Raw genomic sequence first — 20,044 nt, forward strand, 5'->3', positions numbered from 1 at the left:
ACCGTCTCTCCCCGTCTCTCACCGTCTCTCACCGTCTCTCCCCGTCTCTCACCGTCTCTCACCGTCTCTCAACGTCTCTCCCCGTCTCTCACCGTCTCTCCCCGTCTCTCACCGTCTCTCCCCGCAAACCTAATAATGCCTCTAATTTGGGCACAGTTTACGGATGCTAACGCAATTTGTGTTTTTGTTTTTTCAGGAACAAATATTTTTTTTCTTCATGAAAAAGCATAAATGTCCAATTATTTCTGAAAGTGAAGAGCACATACAGTACACGCACGCACGCACACATGCATGCACACACGCACGCACGCACACACACACACACACACACACACACCTCAGATTGCACAGCATGGTGTTTTTGCCCACATTTCCAGCGAAGCACTGAGTGTGTGAGAGAGTGTGGCACCAAACATGAATTCATTAGCACCCTTTGATGTGCTGCTGCAGTATGTGGTCTGGAGTTACTGTGTGTGTGTGTGTGTGTGTGTGTGTGTGTGTGTGTGTGTGTGTGTGTGTGTGTGTGTGTGTGTGTGTGTGTGTGTGTGTGTGTGTGTGTGTGTGTGTGTGTGTGTGTGTGTGTGTGTGTGTGTGTGTGATTTCTGTGGGCAGATCTGGCACTGAGACACACACACACACACACTTGCAGAGACACACATATGCACACGCACACACACACACACATTGGTACTCAGCAATAAGGAGATAGTTTGGGTGTCCTGTCCAGGGGCTGTACTTATAAATCAACCCACTGGGCAAAAACTGGTTGAATCAATGTTGTTTCCATGTCATTTCAATCCCCCAAACATCTATGTGACGTTGTTGACTCAACGTGGAAAACTGATTGGGTTTGCAAAAAGTCATCAACTTAAGGGAATTTCCTATTTTTTTACTTGACTTTTAACCTAAATCCAATGACATGGTGATTTTTTTATTGATTTTACGTTGAATTCACGTTAGTTGACAACTCAACCAAATGTAAATCAAAACTAGACGTTGAACTGACATCTGTGCCCAGTGGGAAGCTGCCTCACGCTACAGAAACAGGAGACAAGCCAAGGCTTCTTACTTACTGTGTAGGAATGTGAAGAAAAGACACAATGTGGATGGAGATAAAAAATGTGTTTGAATGTTCGGGGCTGTGTGTGTGTGTGTGTGTGTGTGTGTGTGTGTGTGTGTGTGTGTGTGTGTGTGTGTGTGTGTGTGTGTGTGTGTGTGTGTGTGTGTGTGTGTGTGTGTGTGTGTGTGTGTGTGTGTGTGTGTGTGTGTGTGCGCGTGTGCGTGTGTGTGTGTGTGGGGTTGTATGAAGCAGAACATGGCTAAGCAACTCAGATGTAATTAATGGCGCGTGATGATCAGCAGGCAAATGCAAATAGGAGCTAAACGAGCTTCCCCGATGAGCAGGATAATTGCATGTCACTGACGGTTTCAGGTCACGATCATCATACATTCTTGAAGGCGCCAAAGCCAGCAGGTTATTTCTGTGTTAGTGTGTGTGCGAGAGAGAGAGGGAGGGGGAGGGATAGAGTGTGTGTGTGTGTGTGTGTGTGTGTGTGTGTGTGTGTGTGTGTGTGTGTGTGTGTGTGTGTGTGTGTGTGCGTGCGTGCGTGCGTGCGTGCGTGCGTGCGTGCGTGCATGCGTGCGTGCGTGCGTTTGCACCTGCTACAGAGAACAAGATGATATGTGTACCCATCGACACTACAGGTTCTGTGATATTTCACCTTCAATCCCTCCCTTCCTCCCTCCCTATTTCTCTATGTTGCTATTTGCAGTTGAATGAAGTTGTTGAGGTATTTCCAGCTGAGCACTTTGTTATCCAGGTACTCTGTCCCCCGCTGGTAAATTAGAGTTGGGAGCTCACAGCCGCTCCCAGTGTAAGATTAATATTACAACTGGGCTTTATTTTTAGTCCAAGCAGAGAGCCCAATGCCCGTTCAGTCATGCAGCTCTGCTCCCCTACTGCTTCCTTTGACCACCTACTTCTTTCCCTTTGTCAAGGAGAAATTAAATTATTATTCTTTCTTTCTCTATCTCTCTCTCTCTCACTTACCCTCTTTCTCACTCTCTCTGAGTGCTCACCCTCACTCACTCACTCACTCTCACTCTCTCTCTGGATCTCACCCTCACACTCTCTATCGCTTTGTCTGAAATGTGTTACCCCATTGGCTGATTGGTTCGTTTCTCTCAGTAATATGAGTGAGTGTGGTCAGATTGCAGCCCAGTCGGAGAGGTTCCATGAGATTTTACCTGGAGATACCTAGTGGCTGTCTGGTCGGAGCTACAGTTGAAGTCGGAAGTTTACATACACCTTAGTCAAATACATTTAAACTCAGTTTTTCACAATTCCTGACATTTAATCCTAGTAAAAAAATCCCTGTCTTAGGTCAGTTAGGATCACCACTTTATTTTAAGAATGTAAAATGTCAGAATAATAGTAGAGAGAATGATTTATTTCAGCTTTTATTTATTTCATCACATTCTCAGAGGGTCAGAAGTTTACATACATTCAATTAGTATTTGGTAGCATTGCCTTTAAATTGTTTAACTTGGGTCAAACGTTTCGGGTAACCTCCCACAAGCTTCCGCAATAAGTTGGGTGAATTTTGGGCCATTCCTCCTGACAGAGCAGGTGTAACTGAGTCAGGTTTGTAGGCCTACTTGCTCGCACACGCTTTTTCAGTTCTGCCCACAAATGTTCTATAGGATTGAGGTCAGGGCTTTGTGATGGCCACTCCAATACCTTGACTTTGTTGTCCTTAAGCCATTGTTCCACAACTTTGGAAGTATGCTTGGGGTCATTGTCCATTTGGAAGACCTATTTGCGACCAAGCTTTAACTTCCTGACTGATGTCTTGAGATGTTGCTTCAATATATCCACATAATTTTCCATCCTCATGATACCATCTATTTTGTGAAGTGCACCAGTCCCTTCTGCAGCAAAGCATCCCCACAACATGATTCTGCCACCCCCGTGCTCCACGGTTGGGATGGTGTTCTTCAACTTGCAAGCCTCCCCCTTTTTCCTCCAAATATAATGATGGTCATTATGGCCAAACAGTTCTATTTTTGTTTATCAGACCAGAGGACATTTCCCCAAAAAGTGTGATCTTTGTCCCCATGTGCAGTTACAAACCGTAGTCTGGCTTTTTTTATGGCGGTTTTGGAGCAGTGGCTTCTTCCTTGCTGAGCGGCCTTTCAGGTTATGTCGATATAGGACTCGTTTTACTGTGGATATAGATACTTTTGTACCTGTTTCCTCCAGCATCTTCACAAGGTCCTTTGCTGTTGTTCTGGGATTGATTTGCACTTTTCGCACCAAAGTACGTTCATGTCTAGGATGACGGCTGCGTCCCATGGTGTTTATACTTGCGTACTATTATTTGTACAGATGAACGTGGTACCTTCAGGCGTTTGGAAATTGCTCCCAAGGATGAACCAGACTTGTGGAGGTCTACCATTTTTTATCTGAGGTCTTGGCTGATTTCTTTTGATTTTCCCATGATGTCAAGCAAAGAGGCACTGAGTTTGAAGGTAGGCCTTGCAACACATCCACAGGTACACCTCCAATTGACTCAAATGATGTCAATTAGCCTATCAGAAGCTTCTAAAGCCATGACATAATTTTCTGGAATTTTCCAAGCTGTTTAAAGGCACAGTCAATTTAGTGTATGTAAACTTCTGACCCACTGGAATTATGATACAGTGAATTATAAGTGAAATAGTCTGTTTGTAAACAATTGTTGGGAAAATTACTTGTATCATGCACAAAGTAGATGTCCTAACCAACTTGCCAAAACTATAGTTTGTTAACAAGAAATTTGTGGAGTGGTTGAAAAACGAGTTTTAATGACTCCAACCTAAGTGTATGTAAAATTCCGACTTCAACTTTATCTGTCAGTGTGGGAGAAATAATCCCACGGGGCAGAAACAGGTTGAAACAACGTTCAAAACTGGTTGGATTTGCAAAAAGTCATCAACATAACATTTCTTTTTTTTCCATCCAATTTTAACCTAAATGACATGGTGACATTTGTTTTATTGATTTCACATGAATTCACATCAGTTGACAACTCAACCAAATGTAAATCAAAACTAGACGTTGAACTGACATCCGTGCCCAATGGGATGGGCTCAGCCTGACTAACACTGACTCATACATGTACATGTGTAGGCAAAGTGATACAACAAGATAAGATACAATATTATATGATACAATACATTATTGTCCATTGTCATGGAAATTCATTTTGTTCGCCGAGAGGTACAGGTTTAATTTGATCACCCTGTTGCAGGAAAACTTTCCTGCGTTGTAGGACATTTAAAACGTGCAGTGGAATGATCAAAGCGCCCTCTGGTGGCCTCATGGGTGGAATGTTGTTCATATTTTTAATAGTTTCAATTGCCACATTGGTATAAAGGGATCGGGAGACAGGCGCGGGAATGCGTAATAGGGGTTTTTATTTTCCCAGATTACAGCGTGCCATGTAAAGGCACAGGGACGAAGACTAAACAAACACGTATACAAAACACAGGGTTGAGACCCAAACAAAAGAGCGAGGAGTACCTCAAATAAATAACACACGAGCACAATGATACCAAACGGGACGAGACCCGTAATCATCTGCACAATATACGTGGCACGAAAGCGAAAACAACACAGCACAGGTATTCACACGACCAACGGACTTTGGAACAATAATCAACCAGACAATGGTGAACAAATTATACAATCACTTATCAGGGGAGAATATGAGGACCAGGTGTGCGTAATGACACAGTTCAGTTCCTAGATGCAGGTGACGTAGACCTCCGAAACTGGTGCACGGAATGAGCAACACTACCGGAGGGTTAAGTATGATCCCCAATCAGAGTCAACGATAGACAGCTGCCTCTGATTGGGAACCACACTCGGCCAAAAACAAAGAAACAGAAAACATAGAATTTCCCACCCGAGTCACACCCTGACCTAACCAAACATAGAGAATAATAAGGATCTCTAAGGTCAGGGCGTGACATTTATAGACTTGATTTTGTGTGAATTTATTAATAATGCGCATAATAATTCACATTTCTTGTTGCTGCAGGATCACTTTCCAGCTGTAATAAACTGGCTCAAATTAAGATCCTACAGTGTCTTCATACAGTGTCTGTGTTTCATTTTCTCACCCATCTACACACAATACCCCATAATGACAAAGTGAAAACGTGTTTAATAATTTTTGCAAATGTATTGAAAATGAAATACAGATATATCTAATTTACATACGTATTCACAACCCTTACATCAATACTTTGTTGAAGCAACTTTAGCAGCGATGATTTTCTCAAGCTCTGTTAAATTAGATGGGGAGTGGCGGTGAACAGCAATCTTCAAGTCTTTCAACAGTTTTTCAGTGGGATTCAAGTCTGGGCTTTGGCTGGGCCACTGAAGGACTTTCACATTCTTGTTCTGAAGCCATTTCAGCACTGTTTTGGCTGTATGATTGGGGTCATTGTCCTGGTGGAACGTAAATCTATGCCCCAGTCTAAGGTTGTTTGCACAAGGTTCTCATCAATGATTTACCTGTATTTGGCTCCATTCATTGTTCCCTCTATCCTTACCAGTCTTCCAGGCCCTGCCACTGAAAAGCTTCCCCATAGCATGATACTACCACCACCATGCTTCACAGTAGGGATGGTGTTAGACGGGTGATGATCTGTGCCTGGTTTCTCCAGACATAGCGCTTTGCATTCAGGCCAAAGAGTTACATTTTTGTCTCATCAGACCTCAAACTCTAGCCTTACGATCTCCGAGTTTTTTTGCAAACTCCAGGCATGCTGTCATGAGTGGCTTCCGTCTGGACCACTCTCCCATAAAGCCCAGATTGGTGAAGTGTTGTAGAGACTGCTGCACTTCTGTCAGGTTCTCCCATCTTAGCCAAGGATCTCTGTAGTTCTGTCAGCGTGATTATTGGGTTCTTGGTCACCTCCCTGACCAAGATCTTTCTTGCCCGGTTGCTCAGTTTGGCCAGCTCTAGGCAGTCTGGGTAGTTCCATATTTTTTCTATTTCCCAATGATGGACACCACTGTGCTCTTGGAAACTTTCAACACACAGCAAAATGTTTATACCCCTCCCCAGCTATGTGCCTCATCACGGTTATATCTCAGAGATCTACAGACAGTTCCTTGGACTGCACGGTATATTTTCTGTTCTGACATGCACTGTCAACTGTGGGACCTTATATAGACAGGTGTGTTTCTTTCTATGTCCAAACAATTTAATTGGCCACAGGTGGGCTCCAATCAAGTTGTAGTGACATCTCAAGGATGATCAAGGGAAATTGGATGCACCTGAGCTCAATTTAGAGTGTTATAGCAAAAAGGTTTGAATACTCATGTAAATTAGATATGTTCAATACATTTGCATCAAGAAAACATTGTCATTATGGGGTATTGTGTGTTGATGGGTAAGATTGTTTTTATATGCAATCATTATAGAATTCACGCTGTAACAAATGTTTTATAAGTCAAGGGGTATGAATACTTTCTGAAGTCCCTGTACATATGTACAATGCTGGAATGGCTTCAGAACAAGCATGTGAAAGTCCTTGAGTGGCCTAGCCAAAGCCCAGACTTGAATTCCATTGAAAAACTGTGGAAAGGGGCCTCCTGAGTGGCGCAGCGGTCTAAGGCACTGCATCGCAGTGCTAGAAGCATCACTACAGACCTGGATTCGATCCCGGGTTGTATCACAACCAGATGTGATCGGGAGTCCCATAGGGCGGCTCACAATTGGCCCAGTAGTTCTGGTCAGGGGAGGGTTTGGCCCGGGGGGCTTTGCTTGGCTCATAGCGCTCTAGCGACTTCTTGTGGCGGGCCAGGCGTCTGCAGGAGGTCGTCAGTTGAACGGTGTTTCCTCTGACACATTGGTGCTGCTGGCTTCCGGATGAAGCGAGCGGGTTATAAGAAGCGCGGTTTGGCGGTTCATGTTTCGGAAGGCGCATGACTCAACCTTTGCCTCCCGAGCCCGTTGGAGAGTTGCAACGATGAGACAAGATCAAAATTGGGGAGAAAACGAATACAACAACAACAAAGATGTGGGAAAACCTGAAGATTGCTGTTCAGCGCCACTCCCCATCTCATTTAACAGAGCTTAGACAACTGTAAGGAAGAATGGGAGAAAATACCCACATCCAGATGTACAGTACAACGCTGATGCAGACGACTCAAAGCTATAATTACCGCCAAGTTACTGTATACACACTCATTACAGAACACACACAGTCTCACTATCATACAATGCTAGAGCTACAATGAAGAGCAGTGAATGTGAGACTTGTTTAGCATCAGGGTAATTAAAGTGTGTGTGTGTGTGTCAGCAGTGTTGTGGAGGCTGACCCTGGATACCACGCAGGTGATCACCTGTTCATAGGGGAGAGCTAATGAGCAGTTGGAAGCACAGGGGACCGCAGTGTTTACAGGAAATGCTCTCCTCATTTCCTCTTGGTGTGTTTATAATGTGTGTGTACATTGAATATGGATGTGTACCGTGTAGCCTTTGTTTCTATACGTGTAAACATACAGAACATACTCTATATGTTTCTCTGTGTGTGCACTGTGTGTGTGTGTGTGTACTGTGTGTGTGTGTGCACTGTGTGTGTGTGTGTACTGTGTGTGTGTATAGGCAAGGAGGAACAGTAGTGTGATATTGCTGAGGCTTGACAAACGACCCAGGGACTGATGAGGCGCTTGTTTCTGCAACCACTAGCACTTCCTCCTAATTACTCCACCTCTGCCCATAAACTCTGTCTGTATGTGTGTGTGTATGCACGCTCCACCTCTACCCATAAACTGTTTGTGTGCGTGTGTGTGTGTGTGTGTGTGGTGTGTTGTGTGTTGTGTGTGTTGTGTGTGTTGGTGTGTGTGTGCGTGTGTGTGTTGTGTGTGTGTGTGTGTGTGGTGTGTGTGTATGTGTGTGTGTGCGTGTGTGTGTGTGTTGTGTGTGTGTGTGTTGTGTGTGTGTGTGTGTTGTGTGTTGTGTGTGTGTGTGTTGTGTGTGTGTGTGTGTGCGTGTGTGTGTGTGTGTGTGTGTGTGCGTGTGTGTGTGCCAGAGTGTTAGAACTATGTCTCCTAGCCATGTCAGCAGGTGGGAAGTTCTATCTGGAGAAAAGAGGGAAAAATCACCAAAGCATGCAAATCACACTCTGAGGGGAGAATCAATTAGGAGTGGAGCAGCCTGGCTGTGAGGGATGTGATGGGCTTTGAGGGGTGTGAAGGGGCTGGGCCCATGCAGAGACACAGAGATGGTGTATGACTGTAGATAACCCCCCGGGGTCATGCATTAGCCCTCTGAGAACACACAGTCCTCCACTCATCCCAGCAGGCCTCAATCTCAGACTTTATACCCTCTTTCTCATTCCCTCACTGTCTCGCTTCATGTCTTCTTTCTCTCTCTGAAAGGTTCAGGTGGGTTTGGACTTGATAATGTAAAGTTGAAGTCGGAAGTTTACATACACTTAGTTTGGAGTCATTAAAACTTGTTTTTCAACCACTCCAAAAAAAAATTGTTAACAAACTATAGTTTTGGCAAGTCGGTTAGGACATCTACATTGTGCATGACACAAGTAATTTTCCCAACATTTGTATAATTCACAATTCTAGTGGGTCGGAAGTTTACATACACTAAATTGACTGTGCCTTTAAACAGCTTGGAAAATTCCAGAAAATGATGTCATGGCTTAAAGAAGCTTCTGATAGATTAATTGACATCATTTGAGTCAATTGGAGGTGTACCTGTGGTAGTATTTCAAGGTCTACCTTCAAACTCAGTGCCTCTTTGCTTGACATCCTGGGAAAATCAAAAGAAATCAGCCAAGACCTCAGATAAAAAATGGTAGACCTCCACAAGTCTGGTTCATCCTTGGGAGCAATTTCCAAACGCCTGAAGGTACCATGTTCATCTGTACAAACAATAGTACGCAAGTATAAACACCATGGGACCACACAGCTTCCATACCGCTCAGGAAGGAGACGCGTTCTGTCTCCTAGAGATGAACGTACTTTGGTGCGAAAAGTGCAAATCAATGCCAGAACAACAGCAAAGGACCTTGTGAAGATGCTGGAGGAAACAGGTACAAAAGTGTCTGTATCCACAGTAAAACTAGTCCTATATCGACATAACCTGAAAGGCCGCTCAGCAAGTAAGAAGCCATTGCTCCAAAACCGCCATAAAAAAGCCAGACTATGGTTTGCAACTGCACATGGGGACAAAGATCGTACTTTTTGGAGAAATGTCCTCTGGTCTGATGAAACAAAAATAGAACTGTTTGGCCATAATGACCATCATTATATTTGGAGGAAAAAGAGGGAGGCTTGGAAGCCGAAAAACACCATCCCAACGGTGAAGCACGGGGGTGGCAGCATCATGTTGTGAGGGTGCTTTGCTGCAGGAGAGACTGGTGCACTTCACAAAATAGATGGCATCATCAGGATGGAAATTTATGTGGATATATTGAAGCAACATCTCAAGACATCAGTCAGGAAGTTGAAGCTTGGTCGCAAATGGGTCTTCCAAATGGACAATGACCCCAAGCATACTTCCAAAGTTGTGAAAAATGGCTTCAGGACATCAAAGTCAAGGTATTGGAGTGGCCATCACAAAGCCCTGACCTCAAACCTATAAAGAATTTGTGGGCAGAACTGAAAAAGTGTGTGCGAGTAAGTAGGCCTGCAAACCTGACTCCGTTACACCTGCTCTGTCAGGAGGAAGGGGCAAAAATTCACCCAACTTATTGTGGGAAGCTTGTGGAAGGCTACCCAAAACGTTTGACCCAAGTTAAACAATTTAAAGGCAATGCTACCAAATACTAATTGAGTGTATGTAAACTTCTGACCCTCTGAGAATGTGATGAAATAAATAAAAGCTGAAATAAATTATTCTCTCTACTATTATTCTGACATTTCACATTCTTAAAATAAAGTGGTGATCCTAACTGACCTAAGACAAGGAACTTTTACTGGGATTAAATGTCAGGAATTGTGAAAAACTGAGTTTAAATGTATTTGGCTAAGGTGTATGTAAACTTCCGACTGTCTGTCTCGCTTTTTCTCCTCTCTCATTCTTCTACTTGCCTAATTGCCGTTTTATTGGTGCAGTGCTCTGTATGATAAATATGTCTGATACTCTGTATGATAAATATATCTGAAACTCAGTATAATAAATATGTCTGATACTCTGTATGATAAATGTGTATGGAGATTCTTTATGTAGATGCAGGAATGTTGTCTTTTTGTGTTTCCCACCTCATATTTATCTTCTCTTCTCCAGGTATAGAATGACCTCAATCCCAAAAGAGGCCTGATCACGGATTGGCTGAGAGTACTGGACCGAGCCCCTTCTAGCCCTCCCTGACACCGCGGACCATGGAGTCCCACCACACCAGGACATGGACTTCCTGTCTTACCCTATGCTGCTTCCTGTTGGCCTTGGCCATCCCTCTCTTGTTGGCTTCCAGGCCCCTCCCCCATGCCCCCGACGGCGTCACTGTCATCACTGCCTCCATCGACGCAGCCGAGGAGGAGGACTATAGCACGTTCAGCACCGAGAACCCAGAGTGGAAGTTCAACCACGTGGCCGTGGACGAACGCAACGGCAACGTGTACCTGGGAGCGGTCAACCGCATCTACAAACTCTCCCCCGACCTAAACGTACAGGTGTATCACGAGACTGGCCCCGACGAGGACAACCGCAAGTGCTACCCTCCACGCATTGTGCAGCCCTGCAGCGAGCCGCTGTCCCTCACCAACAACGTCAACAAGATGCTGCTGATGGACTACCGGGAGAACCGGCTATTAGCCTGTGGTAGTCTCTATCAGGGCATCTGTAAACTCCTCCGTCTGGACGACCTGTTCAAGCTGGGAGAGCCCTTCCACAAGAAGGAGCACTATCTGTCCGGGGTCAACGAGAGCGGTTCGGTGTTCGGCGTCATCGTGTCGTACGGGGACTCATCGCCCGACAAGCTGTTTGTGGCCACGGCAGTGGACGGCAAGCCCGAGTATTTCCCTACCATCTCCAGCCGCAAGCTGGCGCGCAACTCGGAGGAGGACGGCATGTTCGCCTACGTCTTCCACGACGAGTTCGTGGCATCCATGATCAAGATCCCGTCAGACACGTTCACCATCGTGCCTGACTTCGACATCTACTACGTCTACGGATTTGGCTCGGGTAACTTCGTCTACTTCCTCACGCTGCAGCCGGAGATGGGGAACGGGCCGGCCACCGGCTCCTCCTCCACGGGGCGAGAACAGGTGTACACTTCTAAAATAGTCCGGCTGTGTAAAGACGACACAGCCTTTAACTCGTATGTGGAGGTACCCCTGGGCTGTGTGAAGGGCGGCGTGGAGTACCGGCTCCTACAGGCGGCCTACCTCTCCAAGGCGGGTGCCATATTGGGCCGCTCGCTAGGTGTGGGGCCCGACGATGACGTCCTATTCACCATCTTCTCTAAGGGCCAGAAGCGGCGGCCACGCGAGGCTTCGCAGGAGTCAGCGCTGTGCGTGTTCGCCCTGCGCGAGATCAACGAGCGCATCAAGGAACGACTGCAGTCGTGCTACAAGGGCGAGGGCACGCTGGACCTGGCCTGGCTCAAGGTCAAGGACATCCGCTGCAGCAGCGCTGTGAGTACCAAACACACACACACACACACACACACACAGCACTACTAAGCAACTATTTTCACACCTGATCCATCGAATCACGGTCTTGATGATTGACCTTGTCATTCAACATCAATTTTGTTCACCACAAGCCAGTGTGGATAGTATGTTGAATACAGTCTGATTTTCCTTGCGTTACCAATGCTGGAATACAAGAGTAGAGATTCATAAGTGAGCTGTATTCAACTAGAACACTGTGTTAAATCTATTCTACATTCTGACAATGAAACACGTAGTAACAAGAGGTGCATATTTACAGAGTATTTATTTTGTTCTACTAAATGATAGGTGAAGGCTCATCACCCACACTACACAACAGAACCATAATGAGAGTTGTGTCTCACTCTAAAGGTGTATTAGAGGCGCCATGTTTCTGGGTGGGCTGCTGCACCATTGGATTCATTTGAAGTGTTAACCAGCTCCGGTATCTGTTTCTCTATCCGTCTTAGAGGGTTGGGCAATTCACACTTACAAGTAATGAACATCATTTACCTCACTCCTTTGCGCCATTAGCAATTCAGTAACATATTTCATTTAATCTCTTCAGGTTAAATCTTACATCAGTGTCTCTCAAAGCAGTAGCAGAGCTTCGATGTGACGCAACAGTATTTTGTTTATATTAGCTACCGCTCCTCCTCAGATAAAATGCAGACAAGCTGAAGAAACGAGAAATTGACATTTCACTGAATAGCAGTGACGGCCACATGAATAGCAGTCAGGCAGGGTTATCCACAGCTGCTATGCTGTGCTGAACATTAGCTAGTAAACAAGCCCATCCGTGGGTGTTAATGCAGGGGAGCTCGCCTCTCAGTCTAAAGAGCTTCCCTGCTATCTCTACTGTTCTCTATAGTTTCCTGCAGTTACACTATAGGATTGACAAAGGCGCTGTGTAAAGTCACGCAATCTGCAGTTACATTGTGATTAATGCACTGTATAGATGTTTCTGGAAATGGTCTAAAGTGATGGATGACGTTGCGTCTCTTCAAATTCCTCAGACGTTTCGGAGCTTGTTAGTGCTTGTGAGCCTCTCTTTCAGTTCATTTGAGGAGTGTCAAAAGTTGTACGGTCACAAAGAGTAATTCATTCATTCATTGATCTGTGCTAGTGTATACAAGTCTGTACTGGTCTGACTGTACTGTGATTAAATACAGGAAGTTGTCCCTATCGGTGCAACAACGTGTCTAGTCTTAGTCTGGAGGAAGGGCTTCTCCCATTCCCACATGCCACCCCTCTCTTCCTTTTTACAGTATGATTCCCACATGTCACCCCTCTCTTCCTTTTTACAGTATGATTCCCACGTCACCCCTCTCTTCCTTTTTACAGTATGATTCCCACATGCCACCCCTCTCTTCCTTTTTACAGTATGATTCCCACATGCCACCCCTCTCTTCCTTTTTACAGTATGATTCCCACATGCCACCCCTCTCTTCCTTTTTACAGTATGATTCCCACATGCCACCCCTCTCTTCCTTTTTACAGTATGATTCCCACATGTCACCCCTCTCTTCCTTTTTACAGTATGATTCGCACATGCACCCCTCTCTTCCTTTTTACAGTATGATTCCCACATGCCACCCCTCTCTTCCTTTTTACAGTATGATTCCCACATGCCACCCCTCTCTTCCTTTTTACAGTATGATTCCCACATGCCACCCCTCTCTTCCTTTTTACAGTATGATTCCCACATGCCACCCCTCTCTTCCTTTTTACAGTATGATTCCCACATGCCACCCCTCTCTTCCTTTTTACATTATGATTCCCACATGCCACCCCTCTCTTCCTTTTTACATTATGATTCCCACATGCCACCCCTCTCTTCCTTTTTACAGTATGATTCCCACATGCCACCCCTCTCTTCCTTTTTACAGTATGATTCCCACATGCCACCCCTCTCTTCCTTTTTACAGTATGATTCCCACATGCCACCCCTCTCTTCCTTTTTACAGTATGATTCCCACATGCCACCCCTCTCTTCCTTTTTACAGTATGATTCCCACATGCCACCCCTCTCTTCCTTTTTACAGTATGATTCCCACATGCCACCCCTCTCTTCCTTTTTACAGTATGATTCCCACATGCCACCCCTCTCTTCCTTTTTACAGTATGATTCCCACATGCCACCCCTCTCTTCCTTTTTACAGTATGATTCCCACATGTCACCTCTCTTCCTTTTTACAGTATGATTCCTACATGCCACCCCTCTCTTCCTTTTTACAGTATGATTCCCACATGCACCCCTCTCTTCCTTTTTACAGTATGATTCCCACATGCCACCCCTCTCTTCCATTTTACATTATGATTCCCACATGCCACCCCTCTCTTCCTTTTTACAGTATGATTCCCACATGCCACCCCTCTCTTCCTTTTTACAGTATGATTCCCACATGCCACCCCTCTCTTCCTTTTTACAGTATGATTCCCACATGCCACCCCTCTCTTCCTTTTTACAGTATGATTCCCACATGCACCCCTCTCTTCATTTTTACAGTATGATTCCCACATGCCACCCCTCTCTTCCATTTTACATTATGATTCCCACATGCCACCCCTCTCTTCCTTTTTACAGTATGATTCCCACATGCCACCCCTCTCTTCCTTTTTACAGTATGATTCCCACATGCACCCCTCTCTTCCTTTTTACAGTATGATTCCCACATGCACCCCTCTCTTCCTTTTTACATTATGATTCCCACATGCCACCCCTCTCTTCCTTTTTACAGTATGATTCCCACATGCCACCCCTCTCTTCCTTTTTACAGTATGATTCCCACATGCACCCCTCTCTTCCTTTTTACAGTATGATTCCCACATGCACCCCTCTCTTCCTTTTTACATTATGATTCCCACATGCCACCCCTCTCTTCCTTTTTACAGTATGATTCCCACATAAACCCCTCTCTTCCTTTTTACAGTATGAGGAATGGTGCCATTTCAGCACGTGCCACAGTTTGGCGGCTGCGGTATAAATTAGAGGCGGTTGCCGTCACAAAGCCCCAGCCTGGAGATGGATGGTCCTTACTCTCCCCTGGCCGCTCCGTCACTATGGATACTAGGCCCTTTTCCCTTAAAGGCAGGGAGAAGCACTTTGATTATACGGCAAAGAAGAACACCCCTAAACACATGATCTCTGAAGGTTTTGAAGTGGTTGATAATCAAGGAGGGGGGTTGCATAAATGATTGCCTGGATTTACAGGGATATGACTTCAAACACATGTTCATATATAGAGGCAGGCACACACATACACGCACGCACGCACGCACTCACACACACACACACACACACACACACACACACACACACACACACACACACACACACACACACACATACACATACACACACTCACGTACACGTAAACACACACAAATTAGTAAGTGATTAGAGGTAAATGGTGGGGCGTCTGTGTTGTTCTTGGATCTTTGCACAAAGGGAACATGTTGTATGACAAGATACAGAGATGGGGGATGACACAAGACAGAGAGAGAGAGAGAGAGAGAGAGAGAAGAGAGAGAGAGATAACCTGCTACAGTAGCTGTGTATGTGTGGGGGAGATGTCTCCCTAGTATCACACTGATAATTTTACACAAATCCTGGTTGTTAGTCTCCAATTAATTCCTCGCTCTCTTTTCAATAATGCATGAAGGGGAACGCCGCCCCCCCAGCACGCCACATCTTGAATGTTGCCAGAAATGTAGTTCAAGTCATCATTCGCTCTCTTCCCTCCAAATGCAGCAGCCAAGATAGTCACAGGCTCCAAACACAGGGCTTTAGAGCAGAGAGGAGAGAGACTGCATGGCAGAGAAGCAACAGCAGCTAGTAGCTTTGGGTTTGTGCTCATATAAAAGTCTAATGAGGAACCATAGAACCACAGAGAGAGATCAAGATAAGGCCCCCCTCTCTCTCTCTCTCTCTCTCTCTCTCTCTCTCTCTCTCTCTCCCTCCCTCTCTGGTCCTCTCTTCTTTTCAAGCTCTCTTGTCGTATTTTTCACATCATATGTTTTCCCCCCAATTATAGAGTGGATGAACTGCCCCTAGGCTCATTAGAGTAGCTTGGCTGTACAGAGGAGCAGACGATATATGCATGCACACACAGACACACACACACACACACACACACACACACACACACACACACGCACGCACGCACGCACGCACGCACGCACAGAAATACACAGAAACACACACAGAAACACAATAATATTAGCTGGCTTGTGAGAGCTTAATTGACTAAAGTGAATTTCAGCCAAAGATAAGCAATTTATCATAAAAAAAAACAATTTAGTAAGTTAAGTTATATATATCTGAAAAAGCATAACATCAGAAGGTATCCCAGATACATGTGGGCTGTTAAATCTGCCGGTGAACTTCGTGTTGGATTAGAATAGTTCCTGTGGGTTGGAACCTGGCAGCATGCAGCTATTTCAAGAACAGAGACATGGAAGGACTCGGGGGATACGATACAGATATGGAATTACAGAAAAGCTCAGAGGTAGAGGTGAACCACGTTGAACGCTCTGAGGTGATTGGATGTCAGATTACAGGGAGCTACAGTCGATTGGCTGAAGCAGACGGTAGTTTACTCTCAGTGATGTGATTGGTTTTCCTAGATGGTGTTGTTTGGATTCGGTGCCTTTCGATCAGAACGTATGAATGGAGATGTGAACGTATGCAGAGTTTTTACTCCATCCCTGTGCCAGCAGCAGGTGGTGCAATCAATACGCTTTGTACAAATCTCCCGTTGACATCAACGCTTGATTTCCCCGACCCAGAAGTGCGTAACTCAAGTTAGGATTTGTCCATAACAGCATGCTTCCACATCAATGTCACAGCGACAGACATTTTAGGCTTCAGGACATTTAGAAAGGTTACTATGGTACAGCTTGATTCCCCCCTAGTGAGTCAACAGTGGGCCTATAGCTGTCCAGCCCAGCCGTGAAAATACCTATTAAAGCTTGTTTTGCGAGGCCAGGCCTCAGTAGGTTTCCAGCACCACTGTACCTCTTGTCGCTAAAGGAGCGGCATCAGGACAAGACAGAGGAGGAGGATGCGTTTCCGCTCGACTGAACCACATAATGCATGCTCAACAGTATCAGTCTGGGCCGCGTCCATAGATCATAGTGAAATGGCATGTGACCTATAGAACGCCTGCTCCTTCATCGACATGTTCACCGTGTCAGCAGGAATAAGAGAAAAAAAACAAGACGCAGGAAATTCTCTCCTTTCTCTTCTCTTCTCTCCCTCGTTCTCTCTCGTCTGTTCTGCTCTAAACATGGCTAGTTGAGTGGTTCTGTCTCGCCTGTTCTGCTCTAAACATGGCTAGTTGAGTGGTTCTCTCTCTCCTGTTCTGCTCTAAACATGGCTAGTTGAGTGGTTCTCTCTCGTCTGTTCTGCTCTAAACATGGCTAGTTGAGTGGTTCTCTCTCCTGTTCTGCTCTAAACATGGCTAGTTGAGTGGTTCCCTCTCGCCTGTTCTGCTCTAAACATGGCTAGTTGAGTGGTTCTCTCTCTCCTGTTCTGCTCTAAACATGTCTAGTTGAGTGGTTCTCTCTCCTGTTCTGCTCTAAACATGGCTAGTTGAGTGGTTCTCTCTCTCCTGTTCTGCTCTAAACATGGCTAGTTGAGTGGTTCTCTCTCTCCTGTTCTGCTCTAAACATGGCTAGTTGAGTGGTTCTCTCTCGTCTGTTCTGCTCTAAACATGGCTAGTTGAGTGGTTCTCTCTCCTGTTCTGCTCTAAACATGGCTAGTTGAGTGGTTCCCTCTCGCCTGTTCTGCTCTAAACATGGCTAGTTGAGTGGTTCTCTCTCTCCTGTTCTGCTCTAAACATGTCTAGTTGAGTGGTTCTCTCTCCTGTTCTGCTCTAAACATGGCTAGTTGAGTGGTTCTCTCTCTCCTGTTCTGCTCTAAACATGGCTAGTTGAGTGGTTCTCTCTCGTCTGTTCTGCTCTAAACATGGCTAGTTGAGTGGTTCTCTCTCTCCTGTTCTGCTCTAAACATGGCTAGTTGAGTGGTTCTCTCTCTCCTGTTCTGCTCTAAACATGGCTAGTTGAGTGGTTCTCTCTCTCCTGTTCTGCTCTAAACATGGCTAGTTGAGTGGTTCTCTCTCTCCTGTTCTGCTCTAAACATGGCTAGTTGAGTGGTTCTCTCTCTCCTGTTCTGCTCTAAACATGGCTAGTTGAGTGGTTCTCTCGCCTGTTCTGCTCTAAACATGGCTAGTTGAGTGGTTCTCTCTCGCCTGTTCTGCTCTAAACATGGCTAGTTGAGTGGTTCTCTCTCTCCTGTTCTGCTCTAAACATGGCTAGTTGAGTGGTTCTCTCTCTCCTGTTCTGCTCTAAACATGGCTAGTTGAGTGGTTCTCTCTCCTGTTCTGCTCTAAACAAGGCTAGTTGAGTGGTTCTCTCTCGCCTGTTCTGCTCTAAACATGGCTAGTTGAGTGGTTCTCTCTCTCCTGTTCTGCTCTAAACATGGCTAGTTGAGTGGTTCTCTCTCTCCTGTTCTGCTCTAAACATGGCTAGTTGAGTGGTTCTCTCTCGCCTGTTCTGCTCTTAACATGGTTAGTTGAGTGGTTCTCTCTCCTGTTCTGCTCTAAACATGGCTAGTTGAGTGGTTCTCTCTCTCCTGTTCTGCTCTAAACATGGCTAGTTGAGTGGTTCTCTCTCCTGTTCTGCTCTAAACAAGGCTAGTTGAGTGGTTCTCTCTCGCCTGTTCTGCTCTAAACAAGGCTAGTTGAGTGGTTCTCTCTCGCCTGTTCTGCTCTAAACATGGCTAGTTGAGTGGTTCTCTCTCCTGTTCTGCTCTAAACATGGCTAGTTGAGTGGTTCTCTCTCTCCTGTTCTGCTCTAAACATGGCTAGTTGAGTGGTTCTCTCTCCTGTTCTGCTCTAAACAAGGCTAGTTGAGTGGTTCTCTCGCCTGTTCTGCTCTAAACATGGCTAGATGAGTGGTTCTCTCTCCTGTTCTGCTCTAAACAAGGCTAGTTGAGTGGTTCTCTCACCACTCTAGGCTGCTTACAGAGAGGAGAGACAAGTCCGCGTGTACACCCCTGTCACATGACTGCGGTCCTCCTCACCCTCACTCCCCACTTCCTAATGATCATAAATGGCATGTCGTTAAGTAGCACGCTAACGGCTATTCTTCTACATTTGTCATCCACGCCGACTTCACATTCTGAATTATTTCCAATGAATGAGATGATTCTACTCCGTTGCCAGTCCCTCTATCTCCCCCCCACTTGAAAGCAGCTCGGAGGGCAACACTCATCTGGACTAAGTTCACGTTTGATGTTCTTCTTTTTGATAATGGCTCTTCTTCCTTCCGTCTCTTAATTTGATCAACCTTTGTATATTGTGTCCTGTTCCGGGCTGCCGTCTTTATGAGTTGAACGGTGATTGGAGTTTAATCAGCGTCGTCTGGTGATTCAGTCCCCTCCACATCCTCCGGATCTGGCTTCATTAAAACACAGCCGTGTTCCAAATGGCACCTTAATCCCTATGTAGTGCACTACTTTTGACCAGAGCCCATAGTGCACTATGTAGGGAAATGGAGTGCCATTCAAGGTGCAGCCGCAGTGGTCTCCGCCTGCCACACACTAATTAAATCTCCATACATGATACTAGCCCACAAAAGGTCAGAATCCATCACAATACATTATTCTTGGCTTAACCAAGTGTCTCTTCACCCAGCCGTTGCCCCCCTCGTTTTCTCGTTGTCTTCCGCCGCCGTTTTTGGATGTCTCAATTTCCACCCGGTTTCCCCTGAAATCAGCGAGTGTCATTTAGTTTAATTTGATTGTGTTCTCTACCCCACACAGATCTGTTGTTCCCCCATTGATTCTGACAGGTGGGATCATACATAAACATGAATTATGGAGAATAGCGCAATATCAAGGCTGCCTCTCCTGTCTGTGAGGTAGACAAGCCAACACAACACAGCCAGGTAGAGACTGCCTCTCCTGTCTGTGAGGTAGACAAGCCAACACAACACAGCCAGGTAGAGGCTGCCTCTCCTGTCTGTGAGGCAGACAAGCCAACACAACACAGCCAGGTAGAGACTGCCTCTCCTGTCTGTGAGGCAGACAAGCCAACACAACACAGCCAGGTAGAGGCTGCCTCTCCTGTCTGTGAGGCAGACAAGCCAACACAACACAGCCAGGTAGAGGCTGCCTCTCCTGTCTGTGAGGCAGACAAGCCAACACAACACAGCCAGGTAGAGACTGCCTCTCCTGTCTGTGAGGCAGACAAGCCAGCACAACACAGCCAGGTAGAGGCTGCCTCTCCTGTCTGTGAGGCAGACAAGCCAACACAACACAGCCAGGTAGAGACTGCCTCTCCTGTCTGTGAGGCAGACAAGCCA

General features: G+C 45.7%; 2 protein-coding genes across 6 annotated transcripts in view; one reads left to right on the forward strand and one right to left on the reverse strand.

The window, feature by feature from the left end:
- chchd3a (coiled-coil-helix-coiled-coil-helix domain containing 3a) overlaps positions 1-20,044 on the reverse strand; it is a 300,509-nt gene that overhangs the window by 109,319 nt on the left and 171,146 nt on the right. The window lies entirely within an intron of this gene.
- LOC139533778 (plexin-A4-like) overlaps positions 1-20,044 on the forward strand; it is a 72,463-nt gene that overhangs the window by 36,614 nt on the left and 15,805 nt on the right. The window contains exon 2 of the mRNA XM_071332140.1: positions 10,308-11,656. Coding sequence (XP_071188241.1) covers positions 10,403-11,656 — 1,254 coding nt within the window. The 5' untranslated portion in view covers positions 10,308-10,402. The remainder of the gene's footprint in view (positions 1-10,307; positions 11,657-20,044) is intronic.

Source organism: Salvelinus alpinus, chromosome 11, assembly GCF_045679555.1.
Source record: "Salvelinus alpinus chromosome 11, SLU_Salpinus.1, whole genome shotgun sequence".
NCBI classification, from domain to species: Eukaryota; Metazoa; Chordata; class Actinopteri; order Salmoniformes; family Salmonidae; genus Salvelinus; species Salvelinus alpinus.